The sequence below is a fragment of the Coregonus lavaretus genome, assembly GCF_964263955.1.
Source record: "Coregonus lavaretus genome assembly, chromosome: 16".
In the NCBI taxonomy this organism is placed as follows: domain Eukaryota; kingdom Metazoa; phylum Chordata; class Actinopteri; order Salmoniformes; family Salmonidae; genus Coregonus; species Coregonus lavaretus.
This window is the reverse complement of record NC_140003.1, coordinates 18,034,596-18,050,446: the sequence shown is the minus strand read 5'-3', so window position 1 is coordinate 18,050,446 and position 15,851 is coordinate 18,034,596. Positions and strand designations below refer to the sequence as shown.

General features: G+C 41.1%; 1 protein-coding gene across 2 annotated transcripts; it reads left to right on the top strand.

Annotated features, from left to right (window-relative positions):
* The first annotated feature begins 1,557 nt into the window (after window positions 1–1,557).
* Window positions 1,558–12,390, top strand: LOC311143926 (interleukin-1 receptor-like 1). Of its 2 annotated transcripts, none has more exons than XM_084179807.1 (12): window positions 1,558–1,802; window positions 5,792–5,905; window positions 6,116–6,215; window positions 6,338–6,578; window positions 8,943–9,126; window positions 9,346–9,496; window positions 9,795–9,863; window positions 9,969–10,098; window positions 10,259–10,407; window positions 10,532–10,660; window positions 11,062–11,226; window positions 11,339–12,390. In XM_084179807.1, exons 2-12 carry the CDS (start codon window positions 5,861–5,863, stop codon window positions 11,740–11,742), a joined length of 1,767 nt encoding a protein of 588 aa, XP_084035933.1. In that variant the 5' UTR covers window positions 1,558–1,802; window positions 5,792–5,860; the 3' UTR covers window positions 11,743–12,390. The 2 variants fall into 2 exon arrangements, with proteins under 2 accessions (XP_084035933.1, XP_084035932.1); XM_084179806.1 differs by having other exon boundaries at window positions 6,335–6,578.
* The last annotated feature ends 3,461 nt before the right edge of the window (window positions 12,391–15,851 follow it).

Here is a 15,851-nt window from a genome sequence, read left to right as displayed (position 1 = left end):
GTCCTGGACATCCTGACAGGCCGCCCCCAGGTGGTGAAGGTAGGAAACAACATCTCCAACTCAACCATCAAGTTTGCAGACGACACAACAATAGTAGGATTGATTACCAACAGTGATGAGACAGCCTACAGGGAGGAGGTGAGGGCTCTCGGAGTGTGGTGTCAGGAAAATAACCTCTCACTCAACGTAACAAAAAACAAAGGTGATGATCGTGGACTTCAGGAAACAGCAGAGGGAGTACCCCCCTATCCACATCGACGGGACAGCAGTGGAGAAGGTGGAAAGTTCCTCGCCGTACATATCACTGACAAACTGAAATGGTCCACCCACACAGACAGTGTGGTGAAGAAGGCGCAACAGCATCCCTTCAACCTCAGGAGGCTGAAGAAATTTGGCCTGCCACCCTCAAAAACTTTTACAGATGTACAATTGAGAGCATCCTGTCGGGCTGTATCACAGCCTGGTACGGCAACTGCACCGCCCACAACCGCAGGGCTCTCCAGATGGTGGTGCGGTCTGCACAAAGCATCACCGGGGGGCAAACTACCTGCCCTCCAGGACACCTACAGCATCCGATGTCACAGGAAGGCCAAAAAGATAATCAAGGACAACTACCTCCCGAGCCACTGCCTGTTCGCCCCGCTATCATCCAGAAGGTGAGGTCAGTACAGGTGCATCAAAGCTGGGACCGAGAGACTGAAAAACAGCTTCTATCTCAAGGCCATCAGACTGTTAAACAGCCATCACTAGCACAGACGTACAGACTTCAAAATCACTGGCCACTTTAATAAATGGAACACTAGTCACTTTAATAATGCCACTTTAATAATGTTTACATTTCTTGCATTATCCATCTCATATGTATATACTGTATTCTATACTATCTTAATAATGTTTGCATATCTTGCATTACCAATCTCAAATGTATATACTGTATTCTATGCTATCTATTGCATGTTAGCCTATGCCACTCTGAAAATGACATTGCTCATCCATATATTTATTTATATATTCTTATTCCATTCCTTTACTTAGATTTGTGTGTATTAGGTTTTTGTTGTGGAACTGTTAGATATTACTTGCTAGATATTGCTGCACTGTCGGAACTAGAAGCACAAGAATTTCGCTACACTCACAATAACATCTGCTAACCATGTGTATGTGACCAATACATGTTTTATTTTTTTATTTTTTTATTGAAGCATCCGCTTGGCATATTTGGTAGTGAGAGGAAGCTCAGTGGCTGGCAGTGGAGAAGATGGAACGAGATGGATTCTGGCCGACATTCTGCTAATTTTCTCATTGATGAAACATTTGATCTCAATTACATTTTCTGTTCCCAAAACTAGAATATGTTACAAACATAGTGGACTACGTTTTGTAGACTTTACCTTTTGCCAAAGTCTTTAAAAATTGCGTTGTTTAGAAGGAGTGCAAAGGCGAATTGAGTTATTGCACACGAGCACTTTCAGAGTAGGCGTTACCTAACGGAAAGTGCTTAGCTCTGCCCACCTCCTTGCTTGTTTTGCCCACTATGACTCTTTGTTCCCGTTTGAAACGACGGTCAGTGGTCTATCTTGGTCTTGTTATAGAAATCTTTGTTTAGGCTAGCGAGCAAGCATTTCAGCCAGGTAGCCTAGGACAACAAAAAATTAAAGCGTATGTAACCTGTTCTGTACTACACCGCTGTAGCTCTGCGATGTGTGTGATTGATTGGGACTATAGACGTGGACTTCGGAGATCAGGCTGTTTGAATTAATCAGAATTCTCTCTCTCATAGTGCATAAAAATTAGGGCAAAACGTAAGTACACACTCCACATCATATTTAGCATACGTTGACTGGACTAAATTGTTTTTGGTATCTTTTAATTGTCACTGTATTAGACTAAGCAGAGGTGATTTGATTATGTTTAAATGTTAAAGTTGAAATGGTGTTGGAATAGTGGAGGCAGCTCCTGTTTTCTTTGCAACTTGCGGTAACACTCTGTGGTTCTAAATCAATAGTTGTTTAGTGGTCCGAAAATGTCGGAAACATTAACTTGCTTGACAATGCTGTAGGTCATGTCTGTTACTGTACATGCAATATGCTTTGTGGACTTCACTGGACAGAGGTTGCTATCTGGTTTTGGCAACAATGTCATAAATTGAAAATATATCATTATGTTGTTTGGTGATTGAATACATGTTTGGATCAATGGTTGTGTAGTGATAGACGTCTCCATACAAAATAAATGCACAATAAAATGTTTAAAATGTAAGACTTTCTGCATTACAGTTGTTAGCAGTTTGGAGTTTTGTACTAAGAGTTTTGAAATTTAACAACATGCTTATGAAAATGGCACCAAAGCGATATTTTTTGTTGTTGTTGGCAAATACAGTACAGTGCTATGAAAAAGTATTTGCCCCCTTTCTAATTTTCTCTACTTTTGCATATTTGTGATACTGAATGTTATCAGATCTTCAACCAAAACCTAATATTAGATAAAGGGAACATAAGTGAACAAATAACACAACAATTACATATTTATTTCATAAACAAAGTTATGCAACACTGTGGCGGCAGGTAGTGTTAGAAATTGCGTAATTCAAATCTGGTATTGGAATAAGAATCAAGATATCTTCAATCCAAGCTTAATTTATTATATGCAAAATGTATGTATGATAAGTATGAAGGTTCGTATACGGGCTCACTGAAAAACCACGCAGGGCAGACAGAGAACTAAAACATTGTTTACAGGTTCTTTCTCAAATACTCTGACAGAGAGTTCCCACCTCTTCTGTTGGCCAATCAGAGTAAAGGACTGAGTGTGGTTTAGACTTTACTCAGCCAATCCGTTTGCGCACGGGTTAGTCCCACCCCTTGGTGCTCCACCCCTTGGCGCTCCACCGTTCCCAGGCATAAGTTTCTATCATAATAACCTGCGGAGTCAGCACCCAAAAGACACCCCTCCAATCTGTACTCCATGTACCCACGTTCAAGGACAGTTTCACAGACAACAAAGAGAGAGTGTTCGTATCTGTAAGAAATACAAGTCTTATCTGTCCTACCCCTAACGTTCCTTACATGAATCACAGCCTGTTATGTGAAACAATTTATATCAGTATAGTACAAACCTATGCTCCTCATTAATGCATTCCTTCTAAGTTATTCATCACATACAGATCCAATTATGAGAAAAATAGAACCCAACAGTAGCTTAGTGGTTAAGAGCGTTGTGCCAGTAAACGAAAGGTAGCTGGTTCTAATCCCCGAGCCAACTAGGTGAAAAATCTGTGGATGTGCCCTTGAGCAAGGCACTTAACCCTAATTGCTCCTGTAAGTCGCTCTGGATAAGAGCGTCTGCTAAATGACCAAAAAATTAAAACACCCAATTCCCCTGATTGAAAAAGTAATTGCCCCCTTACATTCAATAACTGGTTGTGCCACCTTTAGCTGCAATGACTCCAACTAAATGCTTCCTGTAGTTGTTGATCAGTCTCTCACGTCGCTGTGGATGAATTTTGGCCCACTCGTCCATGCAGAACTGCTTTAACTCAGTGACATGTGGGTTTTCAAGCATGAACTGTTCGTTTCAAGTCCTGCCACAACATCTGAATTGGGATTAGGTCTGGACTAGGCCATTCTAAAACTTCAAATTTGTTGCTTTTTAGCTATTTTCATGTAGACTTGATTGTGTGTTTTGGATCATTGTCTTGCTGCATGACCAGCTGCGCTTCAGCTTCAGCTCACAGACGGATGGTCTGACATTCTCCTGTAGAATTCTCTGATACAGAGCAGAATTCATGGTTCCTTCTATTAAGGCAAGTCGTCCAGGTCCTGAGGCAGCAAAGCATCCCCAAACCATCACACCATAACCACCATGCTTGACCTTTGGTGTTCTTACTGTGGAATGCAGTGTTTGGTTTTCGCCAGGCATTACTGGAACCATGTCGTCCAAAAAGTTATACTTTTGAATCATCTGTCCATAGAACGTTCTTCCAAGAGTCTTGATGATCGTCCAGGTGCTTTTTGGCAAACTTGAGTCAACTTATTGGACGAGATGGGTCCCATTATGCCTGGCGAAAACCAAACACTGCATTCCACAGTAAGAACATCATACCAAAGGTCAAGCGTGGTGGTGGTGGTGTGATGGTTAATACAGTGAGGGAAAAAAGTATTTGATCCCCTGCTGATTTTGTACGTTTGCCCACTGACAAAGACATGATCAGTCTATAATTGTAATGGTAGGTTTATTTGAACAGTGAGAGACAGAATAACAACAAAAAAATCCAGAAAAAGGCATGTCAGAAATGTTATGAATTGATTTGCATTTTAATGAGGGAAATAAGTATTTGACCCCTCTGCAAAACATGACTTTGTATTTGGTGGCAAAACCCTTGTTGGCAATCACAGAGGACAGACGTTTCTTGTAGTAGGCCACCAGGTTTGCACACATCTCAGGAGGGATTTTGTTCCACTCCTCTTTGCAGATCTTCTCCAAGTCATTAAGGTTTCGAGGCTGGCTTTTGGCAACTCGAACCTTCAGCTCCCTCCACAGATTTTCTATGGGATTAAGGTCTGGAGACTGGCTAGGCCACTCCAGGACCTTAATGTGCTTCTTCTTGAGCCACTCCTTTGTTGCCTTGGCCGTGTGTTTTGGGTCATTGTCATGCTGCAATACCCATCCACAACCCATTTTCAATGCCCTGGCTGAGGGAAGGAGGTTCTCACCCAAGATTTGACGGTACATGGCCCCGTCCATTGTCCCTTTGATGCGGTGAAGTTATCCTGTCCCCTTAGCAGAAAAACACCCCCAAGCATAATGTTTCCACCTCCATGTTTGACGGTGGGGATGGTGTTCTTGGGGTCATAGGCAGCATTCCTCCTCCTCCAAACACGGCGAGTTGAGTTGATGCCAAAGAGCTCGATTTTGGTCTCATCTGACCACAACACCTTCACCCAGTTCTCCTCTGAATCATTCAGATGTTCATACGGCCCTGTATATGTGCTTTCTTGAGCAGGGGGACCTTGCGGGCGCTACAGGATTTCAGTCCTTCACGGCGTAGTGGGTTACCAAATTTTTTTCTTGGTAACTATGGTCCCAGCTGCCTTGAGATCATTGACAAGATCCTCCCGTGTAGTTCTAGGCTGATTCCTCACCGTTCTCATGATCATTGCAACTCCACGAGGTGAGATCTTGCATGGAGCCCCAGGCCGAGGTTGACAGTTCTTTTGTGTGTTTTTTCCATTCGCGAATAATCGCAAACTGTTGTCACCTTCTCACCAAGCTGCTTGGCGATGGTCTTGTAGCCCATTCCAGCCTTGTGTAGGTCTACAATCTTGTCCCTGACATCCTTGGAGAGCTCTTTGGTCTTGGCCATGGTGGAGAGTTTGGAATCTGATTGATTGATTGCGTCTGTGGACAGGTGTCTTTATACAGGTAACAAGCTGAGATTAGGAGCACTCCCTTTAAGAGTGTGCTCCTAATCTCAGCTCATTACCTGTATAAAATATACCTGGGAGCCAGAAATCTTTCTGATTGAGAGGGGGTCAAATACTTATTTCCCTCATTAAAATGCAAATACATTTTAACATTTTTGACATGCCTTTTTCTGGATTTTGTTGTTGTTATTCTGTCTCTCACTGTTTAAATAAACCTACCATTAAAATAATAGACTGATCATTTCATTGTCAGTGGGCAAACATACAAAATCAGCAGGCGATCAAATACTTTTTCCCTCACTGTATGTTGCATTGCCATTTCAGTAATCCACATTTGGTCAACATTTCAGATTTAATTCTTTCTGCAGTATCTAACACAGGATATCCTAGCAAGATCTTTCAAGAGAAATGTGACTCATGGTCTTTCGTATCAGTGGATGCAAGTTCCTGTTTTGCAGAAAATGTGCTCCTACACTTTCAGGGTATGCTCTTTCAGTTATTCTTCACTCCGAACCTAAAAATATTTTCTGCATATGTATTTTATTCCCTTTTGAAAATAAGTATGTAATTTATTGTAAAAACATGTAAAGCATGGTCTTGGTGTTTTATTATAGGGTCTTGTTTGGAACGATAGTTCCTGACCAACTTTACAATAAGGTAACATCACTTTTTTTGTTCCTCTTGTCTTGTAGTTGTTGGATGGTGGTCTCATGTTTCTGCTCCTTAGTTTGACTAGGATTTCTGCACAGAGAGAAATGTCCTTAAACCCCACTACAATAGGTCATTACACAGGTATAGCATCTTCTTCACATTTCACACAATTTACGTCCTATTATTACAAAGCAGAGTGAATATATTGAACCTAGAACAATAGACCTCTTTTAGTCTGGTAATGTATGTTAATATTTTAGCAGAGTCCCCATGTAAACTATTTGAGGAGGATGAAACTACTGTGACAGAGGGGGAGGCCCTTAGTTTGCCAGCCTACCATAACCTGAGTGAGTTGGATTGGGCCAACGTGACTGAGTTTACCTGGTACAGAAACAGAACCCAGGAGCTCCCGTCCTCTGAGGAAGGGCGTGTGCATCATCATGGGCCGGTGCTCTTCTTCCTCCCCCTTTTAATCAACGACTCTGATCAGTACTACACCTACTGGTAATACAACAACAGTGTGTTGATGTGTGTGTGTTTAGGGATTAAATTGGTAATTCGGAGGTGGGGGAGCCCTATTTGGGGGGCTTAGGGTTAGGTTGAGGGTTGAGTCTAGGGTTAGTGTTGAACCTGGATGTGTACATGAAGCTAGGGCTAGGGTAGGCATGCACATTTACAAAGAAAAAACCCTAAATGTCCCTTGTCTTGCACGAACGTTGAATAATATTATACAGTGCATTCGGAAAGTATTCAGACCCCTTGACTTTTTCCACATTTTGATATGTTACAGCCTTATTCTAAAATTGATTAAATAAAATACAAATCCTCATCAATCTGCACACAATACCCCATAATGACAAAGCGGAAACAAATTCTTGCAAATGTAAAAATAAAAATGAATACCTTATTTACATAAGTATTCAGACCCTTTGCTATGAGACTCGGAATTGAGCTCAGGTGCATCCTGTTTCCATTTGATCATACTTGATGTTTCTACAACTGGATTGGAGTCCACCTGTGGTAAATTAAATTGATTGGACATGATTTGGAAAGGCACACATCTGTCTATATAAGGTCCCACAGTTGACAGTGCATGTCAGAGCAAAATCCAAGCCATGAGGTTGAAGGAATTGTCCGTAGAGCTCCGAGACAGGATTGTGTCGAGGCAGAGGTCTGGGGAAGGGTACCAAAACATTTGTGCAGCATTGAAGGTCCCCAAGAACACAGTGGCCTCCATCATTCTTAAATGGAAGAAGTTTGGAACCACCAAGACTCTTCCTAGAGCTGGCTGACCGGCCAAACTGAGCAATCAGGGGAGAAGGGCCTTGGTCAGGGAGGTGACCAAGAACCTGATGGTGTCTCTGAATGAGCTCCAAAGTTCCTCTGTGGAGATGGGAGAACCTTCCAGAAGGACAACCATCTCTGCAGCACTCTACCAATCAGGCCTTTATGGTAAAGTGGACATACGGAAGCCACTCGTCAGTAAAAGGCACATGACAGCCCGCTTGGAGTTTGCCAAAAGGCACCTAAAGGACTCAGACCATGAGAAACAAGATTCTCTGGTCTGATGAAACCAAGATTGAACTCTTTGGCCTGAATGCCAAGCGTCACGTCTGGAGGAAACCTGGCACCATCTCTACGGTGAAGTGTGGTGGAGGCAGCATCATGCAATGGGGATGTTTTTCAGCGGCAGGGACTTGGAGACTAGTCAGGATAGAAGGAAAGATGAATGGAGCAAAGTACAGAGAGATCCTTGATGAAAACCTGCTCCAGAGCGCTCAGGACCTCAGACTGGGGCGAAGGTTCACTTTCCAACACGACAAAGACCCTAAGCACACAGCCAAGATTATGCAGAAGTGGCTTCGGGACAAGTCTCTGAATGTCCTTGAGTGGCCCAGCTAGAGCCCGGACTTGAACCCGATCGAACATCTCTGGAGAGACCTGAAAATAGCTGTGCATCGACGCTCTCCATCCAACCTGACAGAGCTTGAGAGGATCTGCTGAGAAGAATGGGAGAAACTCCCCAAATACAGTTGTGCCAAGCTTGTAGCGTCATACCCAAGTAGACTCGAGGCTGTAATCGCTGCCAAAGGTGCTTCAACAAAGTACTGAGTAAAGGGTCTGAATACTTAAGTAAATGTAATATTTCTGTTTTTTATTTTTTATTCATTTGCTAACATTTCAAAAAACCTATCATTATGGGGTATTGTGTGTAGACTGATGAGGAAAAACAACAATTTAATCCATTTTAGAATAAGGCTGTAACGTAACAAAATGCGGAAAAAGGGAAGGGGTCTGAATACTTTCCGAATGCACTGTATTTGAACTTATTCTGCCGATTTGAAATTTGAGACAAAATATCCACAAAAAACTATTATAACCGACTTCAAAACGCGGGTCTCGTGTGTGGCAATAAAGATGTGTTTGCTCCTGACCTAAGGCCAAGCACAAGATGGAAGGACATGCACGCCGATATATGCATACTGACCAAAATATTGCAGGTGTTTACATGGTTTTGAGCATGTGCCAGATGATAGAAATATCAACGGCAGTACCGGCACTCTAAAAAGTCAGGTAAATAATACTTTCCTGTGGATATTCTGTCTCAAAATTCGACCCACTGAAGGACCAACCACACAGACAACTGGTATGGTAAAATGTAATACAAATGTATTAAACATTCTGGCTTGTAATGAAACTTTCTACGTTTTTACACTGCTTAGTTTCAGGCTATATAGACTCTTAGAAAAAACATTTGTTATCTATAGCCTAAAAGCGTTATTCGGCTGGCCCCCAGTTAGAACCCTGTTGGTTCCAGGTAGAACCGTTTTGGATAACTGGTACTCTGTATATATTCATATGTTCCAGGAGAAAGGCAGCAGACACCTGCCTCATATTTGTGACAGAGGTGATTGTGGTCAAAGCCCAACCATTCGATCACTCAGTCCTGTTCAGTGATATCTCAGAGTCAGCAGACAACATCGCTATCCCATGTCCTGACCCCGTGGAACAACTGTGCCAGGATGGAAAAGAAAACTTAGCCTGGTATAAGGTACTGAACATGACCAGAATGCTAACACAAACCTCAAGCCTGCAAAACTATTTACCATTGGTTCTCAACTCCTGTCCTAAAGCTCATAAGTGTTGCACAGTTTTTGTTCTAGCCCAGCACTAACACCCAACTCATCATCAAGCTCTTGATTAGTGGAATCAGGTGTCTTACTGCTAGTTCAGCAAAAAAGTTTGTCAAATTGTTTGTCTTTCATTTCAGAATTTCAATCTCATTCCAAATGAGTCTGAGAGTAATCTGTGGGTGTATGGCGCCTCAAAAGCAGACGAGGGCATCTATACGTGTGTGTGCACGTGGGATCACAACGGGAGGGTTCTCAACACTTCTGCATCCAGGAGACTAAAGATCCAAGGTAACTAGGTCGTGGCTTGATGACAGCTCTGTCAATCCACTCAGCATTTTATTTATTTGATTTTAGCTTTACAGAAACATCATCCAAGATGGCAGCAGGGTCAGCATACATAGAAACTCTAGGCTACATTACAGTAGGTTATTAGGCTACACAAACAGGATCAAAAGCAACATCAAAAGCAACCCTCATATCACGTGTGGTCTTTGAGGCAGCAACAATCATCAAAAACATCAATGACTACATTTAGAATGTATCCAAAATTATCTTTCTGACTAAACTGTTTGTTTGTCTCCTTCAGCTCCCTCTGCCTCGCATCCTCCTCAGATCAACCTGCCTAGAGACGGAAGCACAGAGACCACTGACCTGTGTAGGGATCACACCTGGCTCAAATACTTTCAAATACTTGTGTTGTGCTTGATTTGGTTTGCCCGGTATATCTCTCTGTCTTCATTGTATCTCTTGTTCTTCATAGACACCACTAAGAAGTTGAGGTGTGAAGCATTTTGTGGGCAGAACATTAAAGACAACTGTCATGTGTGGTGGGAGATGAACGGAGTGAAAGTGGGTTCGCAGCAGCAAGGCTACTCAGTGAACTCCACCAGGTAGGTACACACATGCACGCACGCACACACACATGGATGCACGCATACACACAAGCATACACACACTTGTTTTTGAGAACATGGTAACAGAATTTACACAGACCCCAGATTCACCATTGAGAATTCACTGTGTGAATATTTTGTGTGTGTGTTACTGTAGCGAGGTGGAGGTATCTTCAATGCGGAGTATCTTCACGGCTATCCTGACCATAGACACAGTGACTATCAAGGACCTCCAGTCAGAGTTCAAGTGTGTTGCCATGAACGACCAGAAATGGATTCATGCAGTGGTGACTCTCAAACCAAGATGTTAGTGCACACACACTTACACAAACATCACTCAGACACACATCCACATGTCACACAAACAAAATCACACATATACACTCTGTAACTTTCTTGGTGTTGTGTCCTCCATGTCTTCCCCCAACAGGGTTTATATTTATGGGTCTATGTGTGGCATTGCTGCTCTTCTTGCTAGCTGCTGTAGCCGTCAAAGTGTTTGACATCGATCTGGCTCTCCTCTTCCGTGGAGTTTTCAAATGCTATGATCGATCTGAGGGTAAGAACATCTAGCCATAGACTAAAGTTTACTGATGCTATTTCACTAAGATATTTCATTGTCCAGAAATGCTTATTCAGCCTACATTATCTGTATAGTATTGGGTACCATATAAACATATTACGACATTTAGTTTTTAGTCACCCCACAGGAGCACTCTAACCTTGTACTGTACAGTAAATGTCTCAATCGGCCCACTGATTGTGCAGTGCAGTTGTTTGCAGTAGGCCTTTCGCAACAGGTCCCGCCTTGGGTCAATCCCACTACTAGTGTAGAAGTAATGGGCCATTTTATACTAAAATAACTCAATTTCAGTTCAAATGGAATTCAATCAAATCTCTCAAATCTACTCCTTTCATGCTGAGGTTTGACAGAAACCTCCTCTTTGTCTGTGTTTTCAGATGGGAAGTTCTATGATGCTTACATTGTCTACCAAATGGATGGCATAGACAAAGACATGGAGGAGAAAGTGTATCACTTTGTGAGCAGCGTTCTGCCGACTGTCCTGGAGCAGAAGTGTGGCTTTAGACTCTTCATCCACGGCAGAGACGACCTACCTGGACAAGGTTGGTTCTTTCAGACTGTGTCCTGCCCTCTAAGAAGCAAATGTAACAGTAATAAACAGTACCAAAGTCGAAAGTTAACTTCTCCTGCTCCTCTCTGTTCTGTTGTCCCCAGACCGCATGGAGTTGGTGGAGGCCTGCATGCGGCTGAGCAGGAGGCTGATTGTCATCCTGACCCCCAGCTCAAGGTCAGGCTCAGGAGGTCAAGGGTCATGGGGCCAGTGGGGCTACTCGTCATCATTGACCTCAGCGGAGGACTATGACTGTCAGGTGGGGCTCCACCAGGCTCTGGTCCACAGTGAGATGAGCGTCATACTCATCCAGCTGGGAGACATGGGTGAGGGGGGCTACACACACCTGCCCCCCGGCCTGCAGCACCTGGTCCGCAAGAGTGCCCCATTAATGTGGCAGGAGGGAAAGCGTGGGTCGACGTTGCCCAACTCAAGCTTCTGGAAGAGGGTGCGTTACATGATGCCTTGGCCGCGCCACTCAACTAGTTTTGACAACCGGTTAATATGACTCTTCTATGTGAACGATCAGAAGGTCTGAGGACTTGAAGTACAGTTGGAGGTCTGGGATTCTGTTATAGAAGAGAACACCCCAGGTTGTCTCTGAAAATCCTTATTCCAGTCATAGAAATAGAATGAATGATTCCAGTGCTGTGCAGAGATATACACAGGTTAGCTGAGAACGTCACAAAAACGATGTGTACGCTTCAATGTGGCAGAAGGCCGTGTGTTGTTTTGATTCTGGATGGCTAGCAACAATGAAAAGAAACTGCCATGTGGGGAATCGTAAATGACTAATTTCAGCAAGTGTTATCTTGTTCTTTATTTTTATTTTTTATTTTTTATTTTTTTTGGGGGGGGAATGGATCAGCTTAATATTGCAGATAGATTGTATCTTCTATCAATGTAATTGTCTGCATCACTTCCAATCCCCCATGTTTTTTTTTTTGTTTTTTTTTATATATATATATACTCCCCTTTATTACTTTTCAACCCCACCATCCTTTCCCTACTTGGAGTAAATTAGTGAACAACAATGCCCAGGCCTCTACTTCCGGTCTATACTTACTAGGGGTGTAACGATCCATCTACTACATCGATGTATCGATTTATATTCCTATGATCCAACTACATCGATCTGTGCTCGGCGAGTTGGCCTTTTGGACAACATATATCAATCTAACATCGTTTTAAAATGTAATAAATCGATTGTATCGATACTAGGAAATAACCCATTGGATTTAAGCACGTCAGACTTTATATGGATGTTTTTTCTTAGCACTTTTAATGATAAAGGCTTTAAACATTACTCGATTCAGTCTGCCTATCCGTGACGTCATCGTCCCGCGCCAGCAGCAGCGCAAAGGGGCAAAGACAACAAAACATAGCATGGCGGACGACAGAGGAGAAGCCGACGAGCGAGAAATTATCAAGCCACCATTGCGGTCCTTACAAGAAACAGGAATCTAGGAAACTTCACCTGCACTGTCCAGTATCCAGGTATTTATTTCAGTCACACTGGTTGAATTTTTGGCTAAAAGGTTACTGAATCGATTTCAAGTCACTGAATCGTTTCGGATCGTATCGTTCTAAATGAACCAATATCGTCCTTGAATCGTATCGACAACCACGAATCGTGATACAAATCGAATCGTTATTAAAACGAATCGTTACACCCCTAATACTTACTATCTACACCTTATGGACAGAGTTAATTTTACAATAATTCTATTATATATATATATATATATATATATTTTTTTTTTTTTATTGCTCCTGAACTTCTTCTACTCTCAACCTCTCCGATCATTTTCATGATGTCCATCCGGTTTGCTTCTATATGCCATATCTTTCTAACTGTGCTCTTTCCCAAAAGCTCCCAACATACAACCTATATACTTATTATGGACACAGTATGCTTACATTATTAGCTATCTTTGTTATTATTTGTTGTTATTTGTTATTAGTCCCATCCTTCAACTCTATTCAATACCTCCCATCTATCTCTTAACACCATCCATATAGGATTTCTATTTGCCATATATATTTCAACCGTACTGTGATGTTTTACAAAAGTTCTGAACCTTTCTATTCTCATTGCTTCTACAGATTGTGAATTAAAAATAAACATTTTTGCTAAAAGTATTATTATATTATTGATTGATTGACTATGACTTTTCAGATCACCCAGTAATGCTATCTGCAAGGTTAGTTCCAGGTAAATATTGCAATCCTTTAGCCATTCCTGGACCTGTGTCCAAAAACAAGCTACAAATGGACAGAACCAAAACAAATGATCTCTGGTCCTCTGTAGCTCAGCTGGTAGAGCACGGCGCTTTTAACGCCAAGGTAGTGGGTTCGATCCCCGGGACCACCCATACACAAAAAAATGTATGCACGCATGACTGTAAGTCGCTTTGGATAAAAGCGTCTGCTAAATGGCATATTATTATATTATTATCTAATGATTCTGTCTCTTCACAGCAAAATCTGCAGAGCTGGGAAGATTGTATCCCCCATATAAATAACATTCTATTGGTAGCAAGAATTGTATATAATAATTTAAATTGAAAGATTCTAATTTTTGAATCCGGTGTCGTTTTGCGTGTCAGTTCATAAACACTATGCCATGGGATCGGTACGTCAAAGATCTCTTCCCAACTATTTTGCAATCTATAAGGGACGGCTGTCAATCCTTTGGTCCTTAAGTGAAACTGATATACTTTTTTATTTATCACAGTTTTCCTTAACCAATTATGTTCTTTAATGCAAGGCCGACAGACAAGTTCCTTACTTTCTCCCCCTTCCACTTTCCTCTTCCACTTTTGCGGTAAGGCAGCAATTTTTATTTGGTTGTAATTTTGGGTAGAGCAGACATTTCCATATGTTTTTGTCAGCTGCATGTGCGACATAACTCCACCAGTCCTACCGATGATATCATTTACGAAGATTATACCTTTTTTAAACATTCTGTCAAATAATCAAGGTTTTTTGTCAATTAGTATATTTGAATTTAACCACAATATTTGTTGCCTTATTTGTTCTGTCGTTTCTGGAGGATTAAATTGAAATTGCAACCAACTTTCTATGGCTTGTTTTAGAAATAGTGACATTTGGGAGATTATTTCCTTTTCAAATAACTGAAAGTGAGAAGTTGTAATCTGAATAAAGGGAAAAAGGCCTTTCTTGAACATTTGGTGAGACAATCTTACTAATTTGCTTGAGAACCAGTTCGGATTTAAGTATAACTTTTGTATGACTGAAGCTTTTAGTGATAGGTCGAATGCTTTAATATTTAATAATTTCTGTCCTCCGAATTCATATTCATTATATAAATATGCTCTTTTAATTTTGTCTGGCTTGCCGTTCCAAATAAAATTGAATCTTTTTTTCTCATATAATTTAAAAAACTGTTCGCTAGGCGTAGGCAAGACCATAAGCAAATAGGTAAACTGGGATAATACTAAAGAGTTAATCAGGGTGATTTTTCCACAAATAGACAGGTATTTTCCTTTCCATGGTAGTAAGATATTATCTATTTTTGCTAACTTTCTATTAAAATTTATTGAAGTGAGATCATTTATTTCTTTGGGATATGTATTCCGAGTATATCCACATCACCATCAGACCATTGTATTTTTTTGTGATCCAATACGTAATATAGTACATTTGTCATAATTTGGTTGTAATCCAGAGAGGTTAGAAAATGTATCTAGATCCTCTATGAGGCTGTGGAGGGATTCTAGTTGTGGATTTAAAAGAAAACATGAATCATCAGCGTACAATGACACCTTTGTTTTTAAGCCCTGTATTTCTAATCCTCTGATATTATTATTGGATCTGATTTTAATAGCTAACATCTCGATGGCCACAATAAATAGATATGCCGATAGTGGACAACCTTGTTTCACTCCTCTTGACAGTTTAAAACTTTCTGAGAAATAGCCATTATTTACTATTTTACACCTAGGGTACATGATTTTGACCCATTTTATAAGAGATTCTCCAAAATTGAAATGCTCCAGGCATTTATATATAAACCCCAGTCGAACTTTATCAAATGCCTTTTCGAAGTCTGCTATGAATAGCAGGCCTGGTTTCCCATATGTTCCATAGTGTTCTATTGTTTCCAATACTTGCCTTATATTATCTCCAATGTATCTTCCATGTAAAAAACCTGTCTGATTAGAATGAATAATATCCGACAATACCTTTTTAATTCTATGCACTATACATTTTGCTAGGATTTTTGCATCACAACACTGAAGTGTAAGGGGCCTCCAATTTTGTAAATGGACTGGATCTTTATATTTTCCACTTGTATCCTGTTTCAGTAATAATGAGATCAGACCTTCTTCTTGAGTGTCAGATAATCTACCATTTACATAGGAGTGGTTAAAACATGCTAATAACGGTCCTCTTAGTATATCAAAAAAGGTTTGGTATACCTCGACTGGTATGCCATCCAACCCTGGAGTTTTCCCAGACTTAAAGTCTTTAATTGCATCCAGAAGTTCCTCCTCTGTAATTTCACCTTCACATGAGTCTTTCAATAGACATTTGACATTATCAATAGAAAAAAATCTCTACAATTAGCTTCAGTTAGAGGAGATGGAGGCG

What these genes read in the sequence shown, in the direction of transcription:
- LOC311143926 (XM_084179806.1), top strand. Translation starts at nt 5,861, where the DNA reads ATGCAAGTTCCTGTTTTGCAGAAAATGTGCTCCTACACTTTCAGG. An exon ending in TGTGCTCCTACACTTTCAGG is followed by an intron (nt 5,906 to 6,115) that starts GTATGCTCTTTC and finishes CTTGTCTTGTAG; the next exon opens with TTGTTGGATGGTGGTCTCAT. An exon ending in AAAACTTAGCCTGGTATAAG is followed by an intron (nt 9,127 to 9,345) that starts GTACTGAACATG and finishes CTTTCATTTCAG; the next exon opens with AATTTCAATCTCATTCCAAA.